This window comes from Dipteris shenzhenensis, chromosome 3 (assembly GCF_047967505.1).
Source record: "Dipteris shenzhenensis isolate YYH24624 ecotype China chromosome 3, Dip_SZ_1.0, whole genome shotgun sequence".
In the NCBI taxonomy this organism is placed as follows: Eukaryota; Viridiplantae; Streptophyta; class Polypodiopsida; order Gleicheniales; family Dipteridaceae; genus Dipteris; species Dipteris shenzhenensis.
The window spans coordinates 24,174,535-24,195,965 of NC_141598.1; the positions used below are offsets into that span (position 1 = coordinate 24,174,535).

At 41.4% G+C, this 21,431-nt stretch overlaps 1 protein-coding gene across 3 annotated transcripts in view; it reads right to left on the minus strand.

The window, feature by feature from the left end:
- Positions 1-17,457: 17,457 nt before the first annotated feature.
- The window catches only part of LOC147903543 (uncharacterized), a 53,765-nt gene continuing 49,791 nt past the window's right edge, over positions 17,458-21,431 (minus strand). The window contains exons 6-9 of one of the 3 annotated variants that reach the window (XM_087399755.1): positions 18,884-18,948; positions 18,442-18,477; positions 18,034-18,172; positions 17,458-17,919 (exon numbers count right to left, since the gene is read on the minus strand). In XM_087399755.1, coding sequence (XP_087255881.1) covers positions 18,074-18,172; positions 18,442-18,477; positions 18,884-18,948 — 200 coding nt within the window. In that variant the 3' untranslated portion in view covers positions 17,458-17,919; positions 18,034-18,073. Of the gene's footprint in view, positions 18,173-18,441; positions 18,600-18,883; positions 18,949-21,431 lie in introns of all 3 variants that reach the window. The other 2 variants (XM_087399747.1, XR_015543791.1) reach the window with 2 other exon arrangements.

Consider the following 21,431-nt stretch of genomic DNA (forward strand, 5'->3'; position numbering starts at 1 on the left):
AGAACCCATTTAAAAGTAGTAAACTGACCCCAATGATGTGTAATATCAAATATATCCTTGATAGTAGTTCCCACATATACAAGCGCAAAAGTAATTGGCATCATGCCACCGAGCATGCACTTCCCAACACCAACAGGTGTAATTGAGAGTAGATAATTCAATATGTTGAAGGGTACAATTGGTACCAAATGAGTAAAAGTACAAACTTGAATGCAAACTGCTAAATAGCGAGAGATACAACTTCAAACTATGGGTAATCCTTCAGCTTTGCAGTCACTAGTGGCCTTCCAATCCTTTTGCCCACAAGAAATGTTGTAGTTTCTTCTACTGTAGCTCTGATTGAATCTGCAAGGAACCCAATAGGTAGGCCGAACAAGTAGCCGCCCTCAATCATAAGAATTGATGCCAGAACAACCATCACAGTCAAAGGTATGTAGGCTAAGGTCAAACATGCAATCGCTATTGTCACTAGAAGAATGATGAGCAAGGCCATCTGACACGCAGTTTCACAAGAAGCTACCATCTACGTATGTCATTGCCAGACCTCTGAGACCCCACCGTCAACAAAAAATATGTCTGTCATATGTCCACGCCAATTTGATCACCTAGAAGTCGAGCATTCAGCGTCAGCAGTGCTGCAATTTTCCATCCAACTATTCAAACGTTTTTGAGCTCCAACGCGGCAAAATTCCATCCAACCTTTCAAAATAATTTTGAGCTCCAGTGCAACGAAATTAGGCAAGACAGAAAGCTACGTGTGATACATCAAGATAGCTTTGTCAACCTCCTTAACCTCCTTCTATGTGATCTCCACCTTATTAGCTTCACCGATGGAATGCACCGATTCAATTCTGGTAGTCAACATCAATTTGCAGTTGTTCCCCCTGACGGTCTCGTGAACCTTGCCGCAATGTCGAGCTCCCATACATCAACCAGAACTATGACAGAGAAGAATTACGGGCAAGTTTCACATAGGTAGATGCAGTAAATGGCAGCTAAGTAACTGAGGCATTGCAGGCAAGAATGTTGAGAAGAATCTTGAGGAATCTAGGAGAATCTAGGGTCCTAGAGGTAGAATTCTAGACTAGCCTCATGGAGGCTTATAAGCTAGCTCTGATACCATGTTAGAATTTGAGCATGAGCAAGAGAGCGAGAAAATGAGGGCAATAGCAAGTATGATTTCATTCATGAGTAGAGTTACATATAGTGGAATGCCCTTGAGTAGGTGGCTCCAGATTCATGATTATCTCCCTGATTGTCTACATCAGTAACACCCCTATGTCCTCCATAAACCTAACCACCAAGTCCCTAACTTATCTCAATCACACCAACATAGGTGACACCTAATTAATGAGTCACTTGACACACCTACCATGGTGCTCACTAGCACTCACACCATGTCCTACACAAGCACTAGCACACTGGCACACACACGCCACATGACCATGTCCATAATTGTGTCCCCTATACATCAACTTATCCAACAGTAACTCCCAGGTTAAGGCCAGCCGAGAATATGTTCCTAGATTGGATGGAGTTAAGCAAGTCTATTACATCATTGCCACATCGCTCTATTAGATAGAAAAAATTTGTGGGAATGTGATTAAGTCCTAGAACCTCTTGTTTGGCCATGGAAAACACTGTGTGCTTAATTTCTTCCATTGAGAAAGGGCATTGGAGCATTTCTTCTTCTATAGAGACACATCCTTTTGTCTAGGTTGAGAAACCTTTGAACTTTCGTGAGGTAGTGCCCATGTCTATCTAGGGGGGAGCTAATGATTCTCAACAGATGGAGATGAGGACCCTTGCCTCACCTCTTCAATACGCTCATCTCTATTATTTATTGCCCCTCTTTGGCAAGGATGACAACCGCATGTTCTCACGCTAGGATTGCATTCACGTTTTCACATTTGCATTAATGGGTTATTAACCTTCATTAATTATGCCCTAAAGTAGTGTGAAATCAATCTAATCATGTTGATAACCGAAATACCTGGTAAGACCACATCGACATTATTAACATACTCAGTGGTAGTTTTTACATTACCGGTGGTAATGTAAACATTAGCGGTAATTATCATTACGATCGGTATTATAACCAGAGGTAATATAGCATTATCACCAGTTGTCATCATAGTGCTGCCGGTAGTAGCTATGTATTAGCGGTATTGTTAGCTATGGATTCACAATTTCTCACGTAGGTCAATGCTATATATTGGTGGAAAGGACAATATTGGCTCTTCATTCAATCTGATTGTGGTTCATATTTCGATAAACCATTTGGTAAGTTGGGATAGAAAGGTGAAAAACGATCTAGATCATATTTGTAAGGCTAAGTCAGGGAGGGTGAGTCAGCATTCATTATACTTGTGGGTATGGTTCGCTACTCTAGTTCCTTATGTTTTGGAGAAATTGTAGACCACGAATGTGAGTGCTAGTGAATGTGAGTGTTTGTTGTGTGCTCCTGGGGATGGTCTATACTTTGACTCTTGCTTTTTGGGAAACTTGTGGACTAGATCATGAGTGGCAATGAATGCGATTGTTAGTGAGGAATCTTGAGTCAAGGATTTATAGTGTAGAGTTGTGAGATTTTGACTTTGTTCTAATTTATTAATAAAGCATGGAGAGAAGGGGGAGATGCGATGTGAGTGGAAATAGAGAAAGAGTTGTGACTACGAATGCACAGTCAAAAATGCATGTAAATGTTCATGCACAACCTTCAAGACGATGACTAGGCAAACTATGGATGCATCGAGTCATGCCAAAGCCAATATTCATATGCCTAATGATGTTCCTGGGGTTGGACAAGGATTTGTAGAAGAGGATCTTAATTCCCAAATGGGCACTACCCCACCACTTGATCCACCCTATGGGATTGTTAACCAAGATATAGGTCACAATCCTCTCAAAGAGGTATTCCACATGCATAGGAGGAAAATGTAGGTTGTGCACATGGTCAAGAATGGGAATTTTTCATTAATATTTATGACTATCTAGAGTGGTAATGCAAGTATTGTGGAATAAAATCAAGGGGAGCACTTTGAATAAGGGGTCACTTGAGTGGTGACTCAAGAAAGAGCATTCAGCATTGTGCAACCCCAAGAGCTGTTGCAGTAGCTGATACCTTGATTGAGAAGTTGCAATCTTCTAGAAAAATACAAAGAATATAAATTTGGGAATACCTTCTCCTAATTTCAGGCAATCTACGATAGTTGAGAGCATCTAGATTCAAGATTTGGAGAATGCACCATATGTTCTTGGTAGATCATTTCTGCAGTCAGAATATCCACTGAGTATGGTCGATAACAATGGTATGAGAGCTCCATGGAATTGCATTGCTAACTATGGATTGAGCTTCAAGCCCCCTTCATACCACACCTTGCATACAACATTGTTAGACAAGGAATATGAAGAAGAGAAAGATCACATAAATTGCAGCATCTTCGAACACATGTATAACACTGGATGCACAATTGTCTTAGATGGGTGGACAAGCATAAAACGCCATGCTTCATTCAATGTGATGGTTATATCACCACGTGGGGAGGCCTTCCACATGTCAATTGATGCCTCACATGTAAAGAAGTCGAGGACATATATAGTTGGTGTGTTATCAAAGGTTATAAGGGTGGCAACAAGGTGTTGTCTCATCGTGCACCAGGGTTTGGCTTGATGATGGTGCTAATCCTTTGGCAGTTGGAATATAAACATTGCATTTAAGAATGTATTTCTATTGTCAATGATTTATCTTTTGCCAATTGCATGTGGCAACATGTTTTGTTACTATTACTTTTTTCCTTTCTTTTTTTTACAACTACTTTGTAGATGACAATGTCTATAAAAGACTTGTAAATTGGACGTTGCAATAGGATGGCATGCGGCAATTACTTGGTTTGGGTCCATATTTAAAGAATGTCTTTTAGAAAGACTGTATGTAAGCAATTGGTGTTATAACATTATGTGTTTCATTGTTGCTTATAATAAGACATCTAATGCAACTCATTTTGATGTTTGTTATCTAGATAGTTTTGAAAACAAAATAAAAAATTAGTTTTCACATCATGCTTACTTGGAAGAAATTAAGGTAACATTACATAAATTTATATTTTCGTATTTATGAAAATAGTAAATTTAATTTTTGTACTGATAGTATTAATGAATTAAGTGCACATTTTTTTGGATCAAGACATTGTTTTCTATTTTATCATTGTTAATGCCACACCTCGTAGCAAAATACTAGTTAAAGAAAGTAGTGTAGATCAAGAGCATTGTTCTCAATTTACATATTGCAAAAGTTGCATGAATGTTTGCTATGGTCAAAACTATGAATTGTCATGCAAGTAAACTTGAAAGAACACAAATTTGAAAGAACATATATTTTAGCCACATAATACCATGTACATCCGTCATGGATCATAGTGTCATACTCAAATAATGGCCAGGGTCCTAGACACACCTCTCCTAAGCCCAAGACCATATACAATGCTTTTGATATTTGAACTTTACAAAGCAGGCATACAGATTGTCTTGGCCAGTAATCTACTAAACAATAAACATGAAACCTATGATGGCAAGGCAAAATATAGTGGCCAGTTGAGTCATCAAATAAACATTGGCATATAGTATATAGACATGCATCTGGATGCTCCATGGAAAGCACTTGCATGGCATACAGTTGGTGGCTAGATGGGTGCAAACAAATAGCCAACCACACCTTTGTACCCATGTCACCAATCAATGCTACACGTGCATCATGGTTCCCTTGTCGTCGCAATCGGGTGTTGAGCTCTTGAAGCCTCTTTAATTGAGCATGAAGGGCTACTATCTAATTTTGTAGCTCAGGCTCAGTCTTTGGTCTTTCATTTTCTAGGCATTTAACATGCTCAATCTGGGCCATGCTCTCCTCACGTAGCTACGCCACATGTTTCTCTAGTGGCCCACATGCACCCTCTAATGCCTCTAATAATTGTGATTGCATGATTGTGACTTCTGTGCAACCACATGTACACTTATCCGATAAGAGGAGAAGTCCACCCGAATGCCTTTGATGAACTCCACATAGAGAAACTTCGCAAAGTATTGGCCCACCTTGTTGTGATGGGTGGCTTTCCCTATACCTTGATATAAATATCTCTAGCATTTTTTTTGATTCACTCATCTAGGTAGTTCGCAATCTTTCAATGGCCATGCCGGTCGAGCCCTTGGGTTGGTGTGGTCGCACCTTACCCTATCATTTTTCTATGTCTCCTAGATTGGCAGCAACCAACTTCACCTTCATCGGCCTCTAAGGGCCAGATTCGCAATAGCTCTTGTTTTGAGACAAGTCTATTCACCTCCTTCCATTGCAAACCTAGAAAAGTAGTGCATATGATGTTGATTACTAGTTCATAGGTAATAAAAAACCATAAATTTAATATTAAATGTGTGCAAAAATATTAACATTCAGACCTTTAGGGTTAGCATATCTTGATGTGCGGGCAATCATCTATGGCACACATTCAAACGTTGCACTAGCTAATCTACACAATTGCTCAATGTGCACACATTGTTGCTCCTCCTCAGCCTCCTCTTGCATCAAGGGATTCTTACCTACTCTCCTAGAACCTTCTAGTTCCCTAGGTGGGGGAGGAGATCCATGTCCTTGTGACATTCTGGTAATAGAGTGATTGGATGCTTCATGACCTCGTGATTGTACGCAAGTTCTACATGCATCAAATTTAGTGTTCATAAGATCCCTAGCTATGATGTTGGATGCTCAATGCGTATGTTACATGTAGTATGGTCTATGCAAGATGAGAGATGTTACATATATTAATTAAGATGCAACTTGTTATATCATACATGTATTACGCACGATGCACATGCAATGAATTAACAAGAAAGAGGGATAGTTTTTAGTAAATTGCAATCTTTGATTATAGATAACAAAATAATAAATAAAAACTCATGTATATTGCAAATGCGCAAATGCCGAACGGCAAACACACGATTTTATTTCAAAAGGCTTTGATTACAAGAATTTTGGCACTTGGGATCTCAGTAAATACAAGACCAATCAAAAGGCCTATGATGTTAGCCTACGTGTGAGGCTCATCTCCTCCAAGGGATGCATGGCCAATTGCCCCGTCACATCCTACTCTCCTCAGTATATTGCTAGCACCTACATGCGTCCTTCACAATTCAGGGGTGGGATTCATTATATGTTCCCTTGCATGCCTTTTAACTTGCATAACGAGCTTGACTGTGGCATCACTCAATCTTTGTTGAGATATTTCCGTGCATCTTCATAACATTGGATCATTTCAATGATGATAAATCCCAGTGTGTATGTGTCTGCATGAGGAGTGTATCTACCTTTTAATACTATATATCGTAGCTTAGGTGCAAGCTCCTTTTTCCACAAATGTGCTTGCTCTTTCTTGTGAACTCTCTCGAAAACTCGGCATCTGTCTCCCTAGATTGCTTCTTTAATTTCTTGAATGCCTTTCAAGTCTCCGTGAAGTCCATGGCCATCCCCCAGTCTATAATGCCTATGTGACATCTAGAATTTCCAACAAAATCTATGAGAATGTTGCCCTGATGCAAGTTTGTGTGCATCCCACTTCTAGCATGCATCCAGGCTAATCCATCTACTAGAGCATGGATGATATGTAGAAGATTCTGGCAAAATACATTGACTCGAGATGTCCAATGTATCTTGGAGTCTCCCCATTGCTATGGCATCAAATCTACCCCTCCCCTTAGAACCTGGTGGACGTAGTGTGTGAACGTGCCCTCACACATTGGCAAGATTTGAAGAAACTAGAGCAAACTGCCACCATTGGACAAGCACTAGATGTCAGATCTGCATTTGTGCTTCCCTCCTTGACTCTCATGTGCGAGCCCCAATATTCCCCTTGTACTTCTGGTTGGCATTTTCCACATGATATGGCAATCATGGGGGTCCTACCAAACTCACTTTAAATATGCTTCCATATGTCCTTGAGCTCACCTTCTCACCAACTTCTATCTCTTTCTCAGTGAGATATGTCAAGGAAGACACATGGCTTATGTTACTTGCCAGATGCTGGTCTCTTTGGAGGTCATAGCTCCTGGCTGAGGTTACATGCTCTTCACCTATAGCTAGGTACATGGCTTGACCATAGGCAAATGTGTCCTTGTTATCTTAGCTCATAGCCACCATCACTTGTCGATCTAGTGCATGCAACCGTTTGCTTGTACTAATCCCACCTTACTATCTCCAACTCTAGGTAAGGATGGGATCCACATTACATGCTTCCTTGAAGCGCATCTCTGCATTTCCTATGAAATTGTGAACCCAAATCATTCCATCGCTCTCCCATTGCACAAAGTTGACAAGATTCTCACTGCCTTCAGATCACAAAGCATCCTTAATAATCCTTCTCTTCATACTATTGATTCCCTCTAGAGTGGATACTATTGTTCACATCTCACTCTCATGCATATTGCATGCCCTCACAAAAAAGGCATCACGGATGCTTCTATAACTATTTTTTGTTGGGCCATACTGCTCTTCCCCTAGTTTTTGCTTGGTCCCATTCATTGAGGCCATGCTCGCAAGCAGATGCTACTATGTGTGTAGAAAACATGGACCGTGAGACTTGCAGAAAGCTTCTTGCAAACAATTGCATTTTATCACACAATAGTGAGCAAGCAACCATGTGACAATACCTAAGCATACCTATTTATCCTAACTCCTTGCATACCTATCTTCAATGCATAGACATGCATCATGCATGGATGCAAAAGATTCATTCGCTCCACATGCTTTATAAATTCTTTTTAAAAAAATGACAAAATATTCCCCACTTGACGTGGAGATCCGAGAGAACATGCATCTACATCGTGCTCCCAACTAACCCCCCATCTTGTTTAGGACGTGGGACCATCTCGAACCAGGTCCCCAGGCCTAGACTTGGAGAGAGGAGTTTTTACCTCTTCTCAATACAACAATGGTGAAAATGAGTCTAGCAGTGCTGTAATAACTTGGGCCGATAGTACTACTGACAGTACAGCACAAGATACCATCGGTAGTAAGCTTATTACCACCGCGATAACAAGAAAAGTACCAGTAGTAGTATTATTTGTACCTGCAATATTATTAAAACTATTGTCGATTATTTTATTACCGACAGTATTGCTACGAGTACCGGTGGTAGTTTGAAGTAAGATTATCATCGGTAGTATGTTGGTTGAGAAGTCATAGCCATCAGATAGCGTGAAGGCATGATTGTGCTAGTGATTGCATGAAATATGTCATCACGACACGTAAGAACAAGAAAATTCACGTGATTACATGAATATTCAATCCCAGTTCTCACAAGTCCTTTTTGTCTTACCAATGGGCAAGGTCTAAGTGAACATTTGGGGTTTTTTGTTATCCACGGGGTTTGTGCCATGTGTGTGAAGGTTTAGTGGCTTGATTAAAAATAAATTATTTTCTTTTGAGGGTGGATTTAATAGGGTGCAAGCTCTCCTTGTTCCTGGGCTAGGTTGCCCACCTTTGCTAGTTGCATGGGCTCTAATCAGCTTCGCTTGTTGCAATGCACTCCCTAGTCGGTCATTGCATGTGTAGTAATAGAGGTGTTGCATATTTTGTCTGTTGGTTCTCATAGATGTCAGGGTTTGTGCCACTTGTGTGAAGGTTTAGTGGCTTGATGAAAAATGAATTATTTTCTTTTGAGGTGGATTTAATAGGGTGCAACCTTTCCTTGTTCCTAGGTTATCTTTGCCCACCTTGTAAAGAAGAAGGGAGAGAGATAGGAGACTCAAGTTCAGCTTTCTTCACAACACACAAAAGAGAGAGGACACAAGGTTGGAGGGTGAAGCCTTTCTTCACTTTTGCACACAACAACACTACAATAGAAGAGGGAAATACCCTATATGTCAAAACCTAGAATACGTGGTTCATATGTGAACCCAAACCAAAAACATACGTGGTAGTCTAACTACACCACGAGTACAACTAACATAGGCGGTGACATAAATGATAGTCATCCAGGAGATATGTCGGGGATAGAGCTTGATATCTCAACACTCCCCCTCAAGCTCAAATCCATCTCACGTACACCAAGCAAGCTCCTAAATCTGCGAAGCTTCTCGGTACCCAATGCCTTCGTAAAGATATCAGCCACCTGCTCCTCAGTGCTGACATAGACAAGATCAATCTCACCCGCTAGAACCTTCTCTCTCACAAAGTGATAATGCACCTCAATGTGCTTCGTTCTAGCATGATAAACTGGGTTATTAGTAAGCATGATGCTGCTAATGTTGTCACAATGAATGACAACTGCTGCATGAACTGACTGTCCCATATCTGCAAGTAGCTTCCGTAACCAAGCTACCTCACATGCAGCCATTGCTGCACCCCTGTACTCAGCCTCTGTGCTCGACAAGGCAACTGTTGGCTGCTTCTTGCTGCTCCAACTGATGGCACCACTCCCAAGGGAAAACATAAAACCACTAGTAGATCTCCTGTCTGAGACACTACCAGCCCAGTCAGCATCTGTGTATCCATGTACCTGTAATGCACACCCAGCTTCATAAAACAGTCCATAATGCAATGTGGACTTCACATACCGCAGTATCCGCCTAGCCGCATCCAAATGTGGCTTCCTCGGTGCCTGCATAAACTGACTCACCAGCCCCACAGCATAGCTCAAATCTGGTCTGGTTATAGTCATGTAAATCAAGCTACCTACTATGCGCCTGTACATAGTAATATCTTCAAGAAGCTCACCTGACTCTGCATTGAGCTTCACATTCTGCTCCAATGGAACAGAGATAGGCTTACAGCCTGTCATCCCATATTTGGACAGCATGTCCAAACCGTATTGCCTTTGCAACAGCCATATCCCACTCGGGGATCTAATAACCTCAATGCCCAAGAAGTAACGCAGCTCTCCCAAATCCTTCATCTCAAATTTCTGCTTCAACAGCAGCTTCACTTCATTAATGTCTGCATCACTATCACCTGTAATAATCAAGTCATCAACATAGATGACTATAAGCACAATCCCTCTGTTTGTCCTTTTCACATAAAGTGAAAAATCTGAATTGGAAATCTGAAATCCAATAGTGACAAGATATTGCCCTATCTTGTCTGACCATGCCCTCGGCGCCTGTTTTAAGCCATACAAGGCTTTGCGCAACCTGCATACAAAATCGGGGTGTGCTTTATCCTCATAACCTTCTGGCTGCATCATATAAACCTCTTCCTGCAAGTCACCATGCAAGAAGGCATTTTTCACATCCATCTGATGCAAAGACCATCCCTTTGCAGCAGCCATAGCAATTACTGCTCTCACGGTTGCCATCCTTGCAACTGGACTGAAAGTTTCCTCATAGTCAATTCCATATGTCTGTGCAAAACCTTTGGCAACCAATCTTGCCTTGTACCTGCTAACAGACCCATCAGCATTGTGCTTTACTTTGTAAACCCACTTGCAGCCAATAGCCTTCTTATCATGAGGCAAAGGCATCAAATCCCAAGTGTGGTTTGCATCCAAGGCAGCCATCTCTTCATCCATAGCTGCTTCCCAATTTTTATGCCCTGCTGCATCCTCAAAACATGTGGGCTCTGGCTCCTCTAGAACCTTGACCATATAAGCATAGTGATGTGCTGTATACCCATCATATCTCAGCCTGTCAACTGGATACTTAATACGAGTGGACCTCCGTACAACTGGATCAGTTGCAGGCGTCTTTAAATCATGCCTGCTTTTCCTTGCACCAGGTGTAACAACAGAAGGAATCCCAAGTTCCTCATCAAGGCTCATTTCAGAGCCGCTTGACTCTCCATCAACATGAGAACTACCAGCAGACACATCAAATACTGGAGCATGGCCCACTTTTTCTTTTCCCTTATGTGATACCTGCACAACACTATCAGGACTGCCATGTGACGATTCACTAGATCTCAATCTCCCTGTCCATGCATTAGATCCACTAGTAGAGGACTCTCTGGGTCCACTCAAGGCTTGAGATTGCTGCTCTGCATTTATTGCAGCATTCCCATTTCCTGCATCTGCATCTCCTACCATAACAGTTGGTGCATACCAGTTGCTCATTTCATCAAAAACAACATCTCTGCTCACTTGCATTTTGCGGGTGGAAGGGTTATAACAGCGATACCCTTTCTGGTGCTGAGCATATCCAATAAAGATGCATTTTTCTGCCTTTGGATCCAGCTTTGTTCTCTTCTCATCAGGAACATGAACATAAGCTATGCAACCAAATACCTTCAAGTGAGAAATATCTGGTTTTTGGCCTGTATACATTTCTTCAGGCGTCATGCCATGGACAGCTGCAGTGGGGGTTCTGTTCATAATATAAACAGCAGTTGCTACTGCTTCAGCCCAAAAATAATCAGGCATGTTTTTTCTCATTTAGGATCGCCCGTCCTACTTCTGCAATATGCCTGTTCTTCCTTTCTGCAACCCCATTCTGCTGAGGGGTAGACCTGCATGAGTACTTCCTTTGAATTCCCTGTTCTTTCAGATATTCACAAAATTCTTCTGAAAAGTACTCTCCCCCTCCGTCAGATCTTAGCACTTTAATATGCACACCTTTCTCTTTTTCAACCATGGCCTTAAAAGCCTTGAAATGGCTGAACACTTCACTTTTGTGCTTCATAAAATAAATCCACACCTTCCTTGTGTAGTCATCAATAAACGTCACATAATAATGGCATCCACCAATAGAAGCAGCTTTGGTTGTCCAAACATCTGAATGGATCACTTCCAAAGGTCTTCTGCTCACCTTAGCATTTTTAGGAAATGCATGTCTGGCCTGCTTACCCATTTGGCATGCTTCACATACCTTTTGCATTCCCTCAACTCTGAATTTAGGCAAACCTGCAACAATGTTTTTCGTTTGCATAGATTTCAGCCTTTGTATATTCACGTGCCCAATGCGCTTGTGCCATATCTCAATATCTGCAATGACACCTCTCCCATGCGCAAACATAGCAGCTTTCACCTCAGGCATATCAACATCCAAGGTGAACATTCTACCATTTTTGTTGCCTTTTGCAACCAAGCGGCACTTATTTTTCAGGTCCTCAACAAAGCATCCATCAGGATTAAATCTAACCTGCAGACCTTGCTCAACCATCTGGCCAACTGAAACCAGGTTCTTAGTGATTTTTGGAACATGAAGTACATCTACCAAGTACTTCGTTTTGCCATCCTGCATAGCCAATGGCACTTTACCAACCTGCGTAATTGGGTGCGCAGTATCATCACCTGTTTCAACATAACCTGGTTTATCCAAATTTCTAACATCATGAAACCACTCACCATGACTGGTCATGTGGTTAGAGGCACCTGAATCAACATACCAAACATCATTGCAAGCTGCAGCATCTCCTGACATGGAGTTAACCATATGCTGCATCACAAAAAGGTGCTCATTTCTGTCGTCACCATGCCCACTTGATGATGCATAGTTGCTTTGCTGCAACTTTCCACTTTTGATGTCATTCTGCTTTTTATAGCATGTATTCTCCTTGTGTCCAGGCTTTCCACAATAATAGCATTCTGTGCTGCTATTTACTTGCTGGTTCCTTTGCCATGAACCACGGCCTCTTTGGCTCCCCCTGCCTTTAGAACTACCACGTCCTCCTCCATAGGACTGGTTTTCCTGTTGTTGCTGTTGGTTCTGATTTCCTGCACGGCCACCAAACCGGCCTCTTCCTCTACCTCTGCCTCTACCTGTATTCGAGTAGAAAGCAGTCTCTTGAGAAGTTGAGGTGGCTGAACCACCATTCCTTTGCTCTTCACTCAGCAAGAGAGCAATAAGTTCCTGAAAATCAGGAAATGGTTCACGGACTCCAATGGATGTCCGAAATTGTGCATAATCTTTCCCAAGACCATTCAAGGTCACGGACACTAAGTCCTCATCATCAACAGGTGCTCCAATGGAGGCAAGAGAATCTGCAAGGCCTTTCACCTTCAAGGAATACTCATTTATATTCATATTTTTCCTTTGCACATTGTGCAACTCCTGCTTTAGCTGCATCTTTCGTGCTTTGGTATTTGTGCTATACAGCTTCACCAATGTATCCCATGCCTCCTTAGGCGTCTCTAGATCCTGTATATGCACAATCATAGAATCTGAAATGCTAACAGACAGCCAATACAGGCATTTTCTGGCTTTTTCATGCCATTCTTTAAAGGCCTTCAATTCAGCAGGAGTGGGAGCAGCACCCAAAACTGGTTCTGCAGTTTCACCACTGATGTAATCCCAAACTCCCTTTCCCATAAAGAAGTTTGTCATCCTGAACTTCCATGCTTGGAAGTTATTCTTGTCAAGCTTCTCACTGACAATGGTAGACAGATTCTCAGACATTTTACAAATCACGAATTGCAACAGCAACCTGTAAACACAGCAAATGCCTCACAAGGGCAAATAGCAAAACTTCTGCGAAAAGCCTCACAGGGGCAGATCTGCAACACTGACGAAAGTGGTATTTCACCACACAGTCACTTCCTAGTGACGATTTTGCATCAACAGGCAACAGGCATGAATCTGCAACTCCCAATATCTCTGCACATAGGCATACGATGCAATTTCTATGGCACCTTTCCACCGACTAGCCGCGCGGTGGTCGCATAGCAAAAACAAGGCCTTTTTCTGAGTGCCTGCGAAAAACTTCCGCCTTCAAAACGGGCCCCGCAACGGCCTCAAATCAAAAAAATAAAGTCGCCAAGGGCTTCGCCCTTACCCGCAGCATATACTACGCTCTCGCCGCACCGCGAAGGGCCTCTCAATCTGAAGCAGTGCACTCCTGCACTTCTGGCTGTGCTACCTGCAGAGATTTGCTCCCAAACTCGAAATAGGAAAGCTACACTGGTCCTCTTACCAGGACACCACAAACTTGGCTAGCTTTCTTGAGCTCCTTACCAAGAACAAGGCTCTGATACCATGTAAAGAAGAAGGGAGAGAGATAGGAGACTCAAGTTCAGCTTTCTTCACAACACACAAAAGAGAGAGGACACAAGGTTGGAGGGTGAAGCCTTTCTTCACTTTTGCACACAACAACAATACAATAGAAGAGGGAAATACCCTATATGTCAAAACCTAGAATACGTGGTTCATATGTAAACCCAAACCAAAAACATACGTGGTAGTCTAACTACACCACGAGTACAACTAACATAGGCGGTGACATAAATGATAGTCATCCAGGAGATATGTCGGGGATAGAGCTTGATATCTCAACACACCTTTGTTAGTTGCATGGGCTCTAATCAACTTCACTCATTGCATTGTACTCCCTAGTCAGTCGTTGCATGTGTAGTAATAGAGGTGTTGCATATTTTGTGTGTTGGTTCTCATAGATGTCGAAGATCTGCTATTTGAACACCTATCAATCAAATATTTTTTTGAGATAAGCTCACTCAATTGTCTTGTGAGAAGCTCTATCTTTCAAACATGTGATAGTCCAGTCTGGTTATTCCATGTTGGCTTTGTGGTGGAGATCAATTACCGCATCTATGTTGTGAGGAGCTCTATCTTTTAAATAGCTTACAATCTAATTCCAATTATCTGATTACATGTTGGCTCTGTGGTGCAAATCAACTACCACATCTATGTTTTCCTAGGCTAAATTTGATTGAATTAGGGACTCATGGATATCGAAGCTCTATTGTTCAAAGAGGAGTTTTAGTGGAAGGAGGTTTTTCTCAATTGTTTTGATTTGTTGGTCGATCATGTTCTGAGAAGCTCTATGTTTCGAAGAGGTGGCACTTGGAAGTCTGGTTTGCCCATTGCCTCTATGGTGGAGGCCGATTATTGGACTTGTGTTTTCCACAACTCGCTTCGATTGAACGACATAGTATTTTGGAGAGAAACAAGGAATCTTCTTCAAGTGTGGTGCTTTGTTTAGCTTTCCAGTGAAGAGCTATCACTCCAAATACGAGAGGGGGAGCTTCTCCTCGATTATGTTGAGCTTCTAGTCGATTCTGTTATGGGGAGACCTATGTTGCGAATACGTATCAATTGAAGGCTAGTCTACTACTTGCACGTTGGGTTTGTGGTGGAAATCAATTGGGGACCTATGTTTTCAATGGCTAGCTTTGATTGAAGTAGCTTGGATGCACTCCAAGTGTTGTGCTTCATTGGGCTTTCCATTCTTGGCTGCATATTGGCTCTATGGTCGACATCAATCGGGAGCTTTGTTGATCGATGGATGGCTTGGAGTAGCTTTCATTGAAGGAGGGATCATTTTGTGTAGGTTCTTTGTTCATTATTGTCATCCTCGTAAGTATTGGTGGAGATTTGGGGTCGAAAAGGGCCCTTTAGCTTAAGGACCGAATTCTTCCTCTAATCCAAAAATTAGAAATCCAACAATGAGGAGGCTCAAGCATTTAGAAGAATAGAGGAATTTGAGCCTCTTTTGATTGGTGGGAAGACTGACAACAGGTCCACTTACCTCTAATCACTTTGGCAAAAGTCTTGTAAAAGTTCTGAAAAAGAACCATGGCTACTAGATCGCCCTAAAACATCAAAGGCGGATAATTCACAATACACAAGGTTGATCCTAGCCCTTGAGTGTATGGATAGTGGCAGTGATCCGACGGTATTGTGGTGCCCACACGAGCAACGAATAAATGCACGTTGATGATTGCATATTCAACCCTTAAATGGAGTTTCAAGATCTAATTATGGGAGAAGCCCGAGGTGTTTGTGGCAGCGAAGGCTTGTGAACCCTTGGATACAAACACATCTAAGGGTGGATGGGAGGCACCTCACACATGCCCTGTGATGGGATTCAGATCTAACAATAAAGACTCTACCAATCATGCATGTTTAATGTGATCGCCATGTGGCCCAAGAGAGCTTGTGGGCCCTTGCTAATTTAAGGGTGAAGAGTCGACGCTTAACCGTGGCCCTTGGATGAGAATTCATGGATGAGAATTCAATCGAATAGTAAAAAACAAACGCTTCATGCACACCATTGGATTGATTAGGATGATACAATGGATCACAAGACCATTCCATATGCACCATTGGATGAAGGACTAATGCATCCAAACCATCCAAATGCATGACACTCTTAACACTAGTTCTACAGTAGGACACTTTAGTGTTCTTGGATGAGAATTCAATCGAATAGCAAAAAACAAATGCTTCATACCCATATTGGATTGATTAGGATGACCCAATGGATCACAAGACCATTCCATATGCACCATTGGCTGAAGGACTAATGCATCCAAACCATCCAAATGCACATGACACTCTTAACACTAGTTCTGTAGTAGTACACTTTAGTGTCTAAGGACACTAAAGTGTTCTACAAAACCAACCAACTTGATAAAATTATTTTCAATTGGTAAGGGCATTGTATTTCCTATCTGTGTACTTTTACCCATAGTCCTACACAAAAAGATAACTTTTCTTTAGTTTTTTTCAACAACATGAAAGCAAAGACAACTTTTGTTTTGCTTTTTTAAGATAACATGAAATCAAAGACAACTTTTCTTTAGTTTTTTCAAACAACTCGAAATCATTCCTTTTCCATGATCTTTTCTTGTACAATTTGCAAGGCACCATTTTTTAATGGTGAGAGAAGAGAAAGTTACATATGTAAGGGTAATATTAATAAATGATTTTGGCTTTTATAGCAATAATTACCCATGTAGCATAGAGTATAAAGATTAGCAACACATAGGCGAATTCCCGAAATCAATTTGTTTCTTTGGTGCATATATTTTACAATATGTCGACACTATTATGTCCATTTGGGACCATAATACCTTCAGAGCCCTTTTGAAAGTTTCATTCTTACTTTTTCTCTGTGTACTATTTTTCCCCGAAACCTTATCTTGTGTATCTATCATTACTATAAGGATTTCATCAATTGAATTGTATTGAATCCAATAGAATATTGTTACAAACACTTAAAAATGACGCAAAAGTGTCACGTTCTAGTACAAAACTAGTGTTAAAAGAATCAAAAATACTTACCATTAAATGCATCTTACCATGCCCCGCTTTTAGCTGAAGATTAGAAAATTCGCCATTTTCCTAATCACATCCTTATGAGGCCCCTTTTGACGCCAAATCTCCCCTAATGGTTTCTTCTATGCCCTTAGCTAGCTCTAGCATTGTGGATGATTTTGTTGTATACTTGATTTTCCTACTGGAGAGAAGTATTAGATTGCAGCTGCCACAATCAACTCTCTCTCAGGTTGTGCAAACTCATTGTTTTTCAGGGATTTTTTATTGATGTGGATGTCATTCTATAATCTACTACTTATGACTGATTGTTGTCTAGCAGGAATGCTTGATCACTTTGATGCACCAATCATTCCTTCTAGTGAAAATATTGGTGCAATAGAATTGCAACATATCTTAAAATAGCACTCTACTTTTTCAAATTTATTTTTTTCCTTAACATAAAAGTTTCGGTGTTTGCTCTAGTTTTGTACAGTTACAGTGGTGATCGGACACTAACATTCAGGTAAACCAAGAATCAATGGCATTGAACAGTCCCTTAGGGAAGGAGAGTCGTTGCCCTCCAAGCTGGGTCTAATATGATGTTTGACCATCTAAGAATACTAGTACTCGTTAAGATCTTGCCTCATGTATACCTCAACCGTAGTTCCTGCATTTTCTGTTCAAAAACGTGATACAGATCCAATAATTTTGTGTGTTAAGTTCTAATGGTATAAAAATTGGAAAGGAAAAAACCCTCCCGTACAGACAAGACAAGAATTTCAAATAATTCAGCTGCATAAAAAGCATACATGTACTAAAACTCTACAAAAGAAATCCTCCTACATGTGGGCCAGTGTAGTAAAAAGGGGTGTACAGGCCACTGTCAATCGATCCAAAGTCGAACAATAAAAAGTAGTACACATGAGCTTCTCTCCCAATATGCAATCACACCTGCACCTCAAATTTCAGTGAAATTTCTGTCAGATAAGTTTCAGCATTCCTTTTCTTTTTTCTCAAGGAGCACTTCTCATCATAAGGGCAGACGAGTTTTAGTGTTATGCATACACAAATGCCTGCATGAGTGGCTTCCTGGTCCTTGGTGTGCTCATGCAACCGGTGCTTGAGGCCCTGCACTAGCAGGTGGTCCACTCTTGCCAGTCACGGAATCTTGTCCTGTTTGTTGGCTTGCAGCCGATTTTTTAATCTGAAAAGACCATGTCATAGGATTTATTGACTGAGCTGAAATACTCTCATGCAAAACTGTTAGGTTTCCAGCATCCGTTTCATCCAATATTTCAGCAGTGATTGGTTTCGCCAACCTCACATAAGGCTAGCAAACAAAAAGGTGAAAATACCAAAATAACTTGCAATGTAGTAAGAATACATGCAGTGACAACCCTGAACAGCTTAATAATACACAGATATAGTGGCTCAAAGAGCATGCTAACATGAGTGTGCAGAGAGTCCACATACCAATGCAAGACGTTGCTTGTGAGTATCGCTGATAGACTGCATGATCAAGACCATGAACCAGCCCCCCCAGCAACCAGAGGCACATGATCAGCGAAAAAAGGCCTTCACTGCGGACTCAACAAAGATTTTTGACTGCTAGGTAAAGGACGAGTACTTGCCTGCAGAGCACTAGTGAGTGATACTCAGCACTATGACTAATTCTGTGTAACTGGAACATCCCACTAGAAGTGTGACCTCCCTTTGTGCTAAATTTTCGAACTGTATGTCTCAAAGAATTCATTACCAACACTGGGAGGGGAACAAAACTGGATGACAGACATTCTTGTTGAATTATGAAAGTTGTTAAGATGGACACTTTTTACCATGCACACAAGTAATCCTTCCATTCTATATGTGCAGGCTGACAAAATTAAAAAGTACGGGACACAAGATATATTCATACCATCCGTTTGTAAGCCCGGTACTCCTCTCCACCAAACCCTGGAATATTTAAATCCCAATTCCTGTCTGTCATAAACAATCAGGCCAAAGATGAAAGTTAGCATCAAACGATGAGGCACCTGTGGCACAGATTTCAAAAATATTACACACATTATGATCCACATGATTATACGAGAATTCTTGAAACACTGACTGGTGTCTCGACTGTAAACAAGTTAATTGTTTATCATGCAAAGAGTTCCCTCAATGAGAAAAAGATTGTTGGATAGGAGTTCACAGATAAAAGTAAAAAGCCAATCATCAACACCAAATAGAAAATCTCTCTCTCTCTCTCTCAGTTTCTAAGTTCAAGGTTCAAATGCTCACCCTAAACCCAAGTTGGGCTGAACCCCCAGCCCAAACCCGGGGGTTAGTTCCGATCTTCCTAAGACCAAGACCTTTGCCTCGACTCCAGCAGGCAAGGTCTCTTACTCGGACATTGCAGCCCTCCCATTGCCCCCCCCCAATACAAAGATGCATCAAAAGCGGAGGATTATTTCAGACCCGCAGAGCAGATATATTACTTGCAGCAGGTAATACGAGAGCTCAAGCTCCAACTTGCAGCACTTGGAAGGAAGGTACAGGACATGGAGCAGGAATTTATGGCAGAAGTATTACACAAATACAGTGTATCTCCACCAGCACCGCAGTTTCTCCACAGTTAAGGAGATGATCACTAACCGAGTAAGTTCGATCAAAGAAGAGATGATTGCTGATGCTAGTAACTAAGTAAATAAAGCTGATCTTTGTTTGGAGCTGGAATCCAGAGTAAAGAGTAGAATGATCTTACGCATTGGGGGGTTGAAAGATGGTTTTCTTCATGATGATGAGGAGAAAGACATAGAGGAGAAAGACTCATATGCCTGAAGAAGGAAATATCACACGTTGGATGAGACAGAATTCATATATGTAATATCAGTCAAAATGGCAAACAAGCTCAAGTCTACTTCAGAGGGAGGGCAGCAAGAGTTGAAATCCTTATATATAACTTCATAAGACTAGAATATATCCAATATTAAAAATCAGAAATTTTATATAGAGCAAGAGTTACGATCCTTAGAAAGCACATAAGCTCAAGGAAACAAAGATTCGGATATCTGAGGAGCTAACTCCAATCTAGCTCAAACAAAGAAATTCTGAACTCACCAAAGTAAAGGAAGCAGTTTATTGTAATGAGAAAGCACTAATTAGGGACTTCAAATCCAAACCCAAAGACTCGCAGTCTTCAACTGAAGTTATAAGGCCACATTATGATAGTATCAGAATGTAGTTATGCCGTATAATAACCTGGGAGGAAGTGAGCTTTGTGCACTCCCCCGATTCTCTGGCTATCCAGATGTAGTAGGTCACTTTTCAGTGTTTGTACTTTGTTTTATAGAGCTGTGAGGTCTCCTGCATATGTTAATAAATCTCTCTCTCTCTCTCTCTCTCTCTCTCTCTCTCTCTCTCTCTCTCTCTCTCTCTCTCAGGTTCTCATGCTTTCACAGATGATTCGCAATAAGCCCTCAGTCCCACATCAAATAGTCCTCGCTGAGTTCGGAGCATCTCCACTACAGCTCGATGCAGCGTTTCAGGTCATTACTTACTTCCGACGACTTTTAATGATCTTTCTTTCTTTCTCTCGGCCCTCGCCCACCACCCCATATATGTATACATCTAGATGAATCCAAGAACATGCTCAGACTCATCCTCTAAAATCACAACAAATAGTGCAGTTTCAATCTCAAAACACTCGAGGTTGAAAACCATAAACTCCATCATGTATAGAGGGGACTAGCTAATATGACATGCTCAATGATGTCGTCAGTGACCAATTGTGGGTGGGACCACAATATAAACATATGCTCTCACACATAGATTACCACAAGCCCACTGATACTCCGAGCATCCATTTGTACAAAGGTCTTAATACTGAGTTTCCATCAGCACCTTCAAAAGTCAAGGGCAGACTCGGTCATGACAAAGGTTAGCACTAAAGAAGAAGGCTAATCGAAAAATAGTCTACATTCTCTTCATTCAAGCTACGACTACTCATGAAGACTATAGTATTTCATTTTGGTCCCTCCCAAATGAGCATTCCTAAACAAAAAACACTTAGAAAAGATAGCTGATAGGTAAAATTTGCATGTCTGCTAATATGGCAAGAACATACATCTAGATATGCTCAAACACATCCTCTTAAACACAACAAATAGTGCAGTTTCAATCTCATGGCAATCACTCAAGAGGTTGAAACCCATAAACTACATCACGCATAGCAGGGATTACCTGCTGGAATAGAATGGTCACCTCCCCACTTGTGAGCCCTAGGGGAAGCTGACACGAAGGGCTATGGAGAGAAGCTTCAATCTGGGTATTTAGGGCTGAAAGGGGCATAAGCACTAGGGAAGTGCAACATAGAAGCAGTAAATAAGCTAGGGCTGGGGCCATTTATAGGCCCAGCACCCTGGTCAGAAGCAACAACAGCTGCAGGACAGACCTGTCGGCTTGCCACGTGGCAGGCCAGTAGT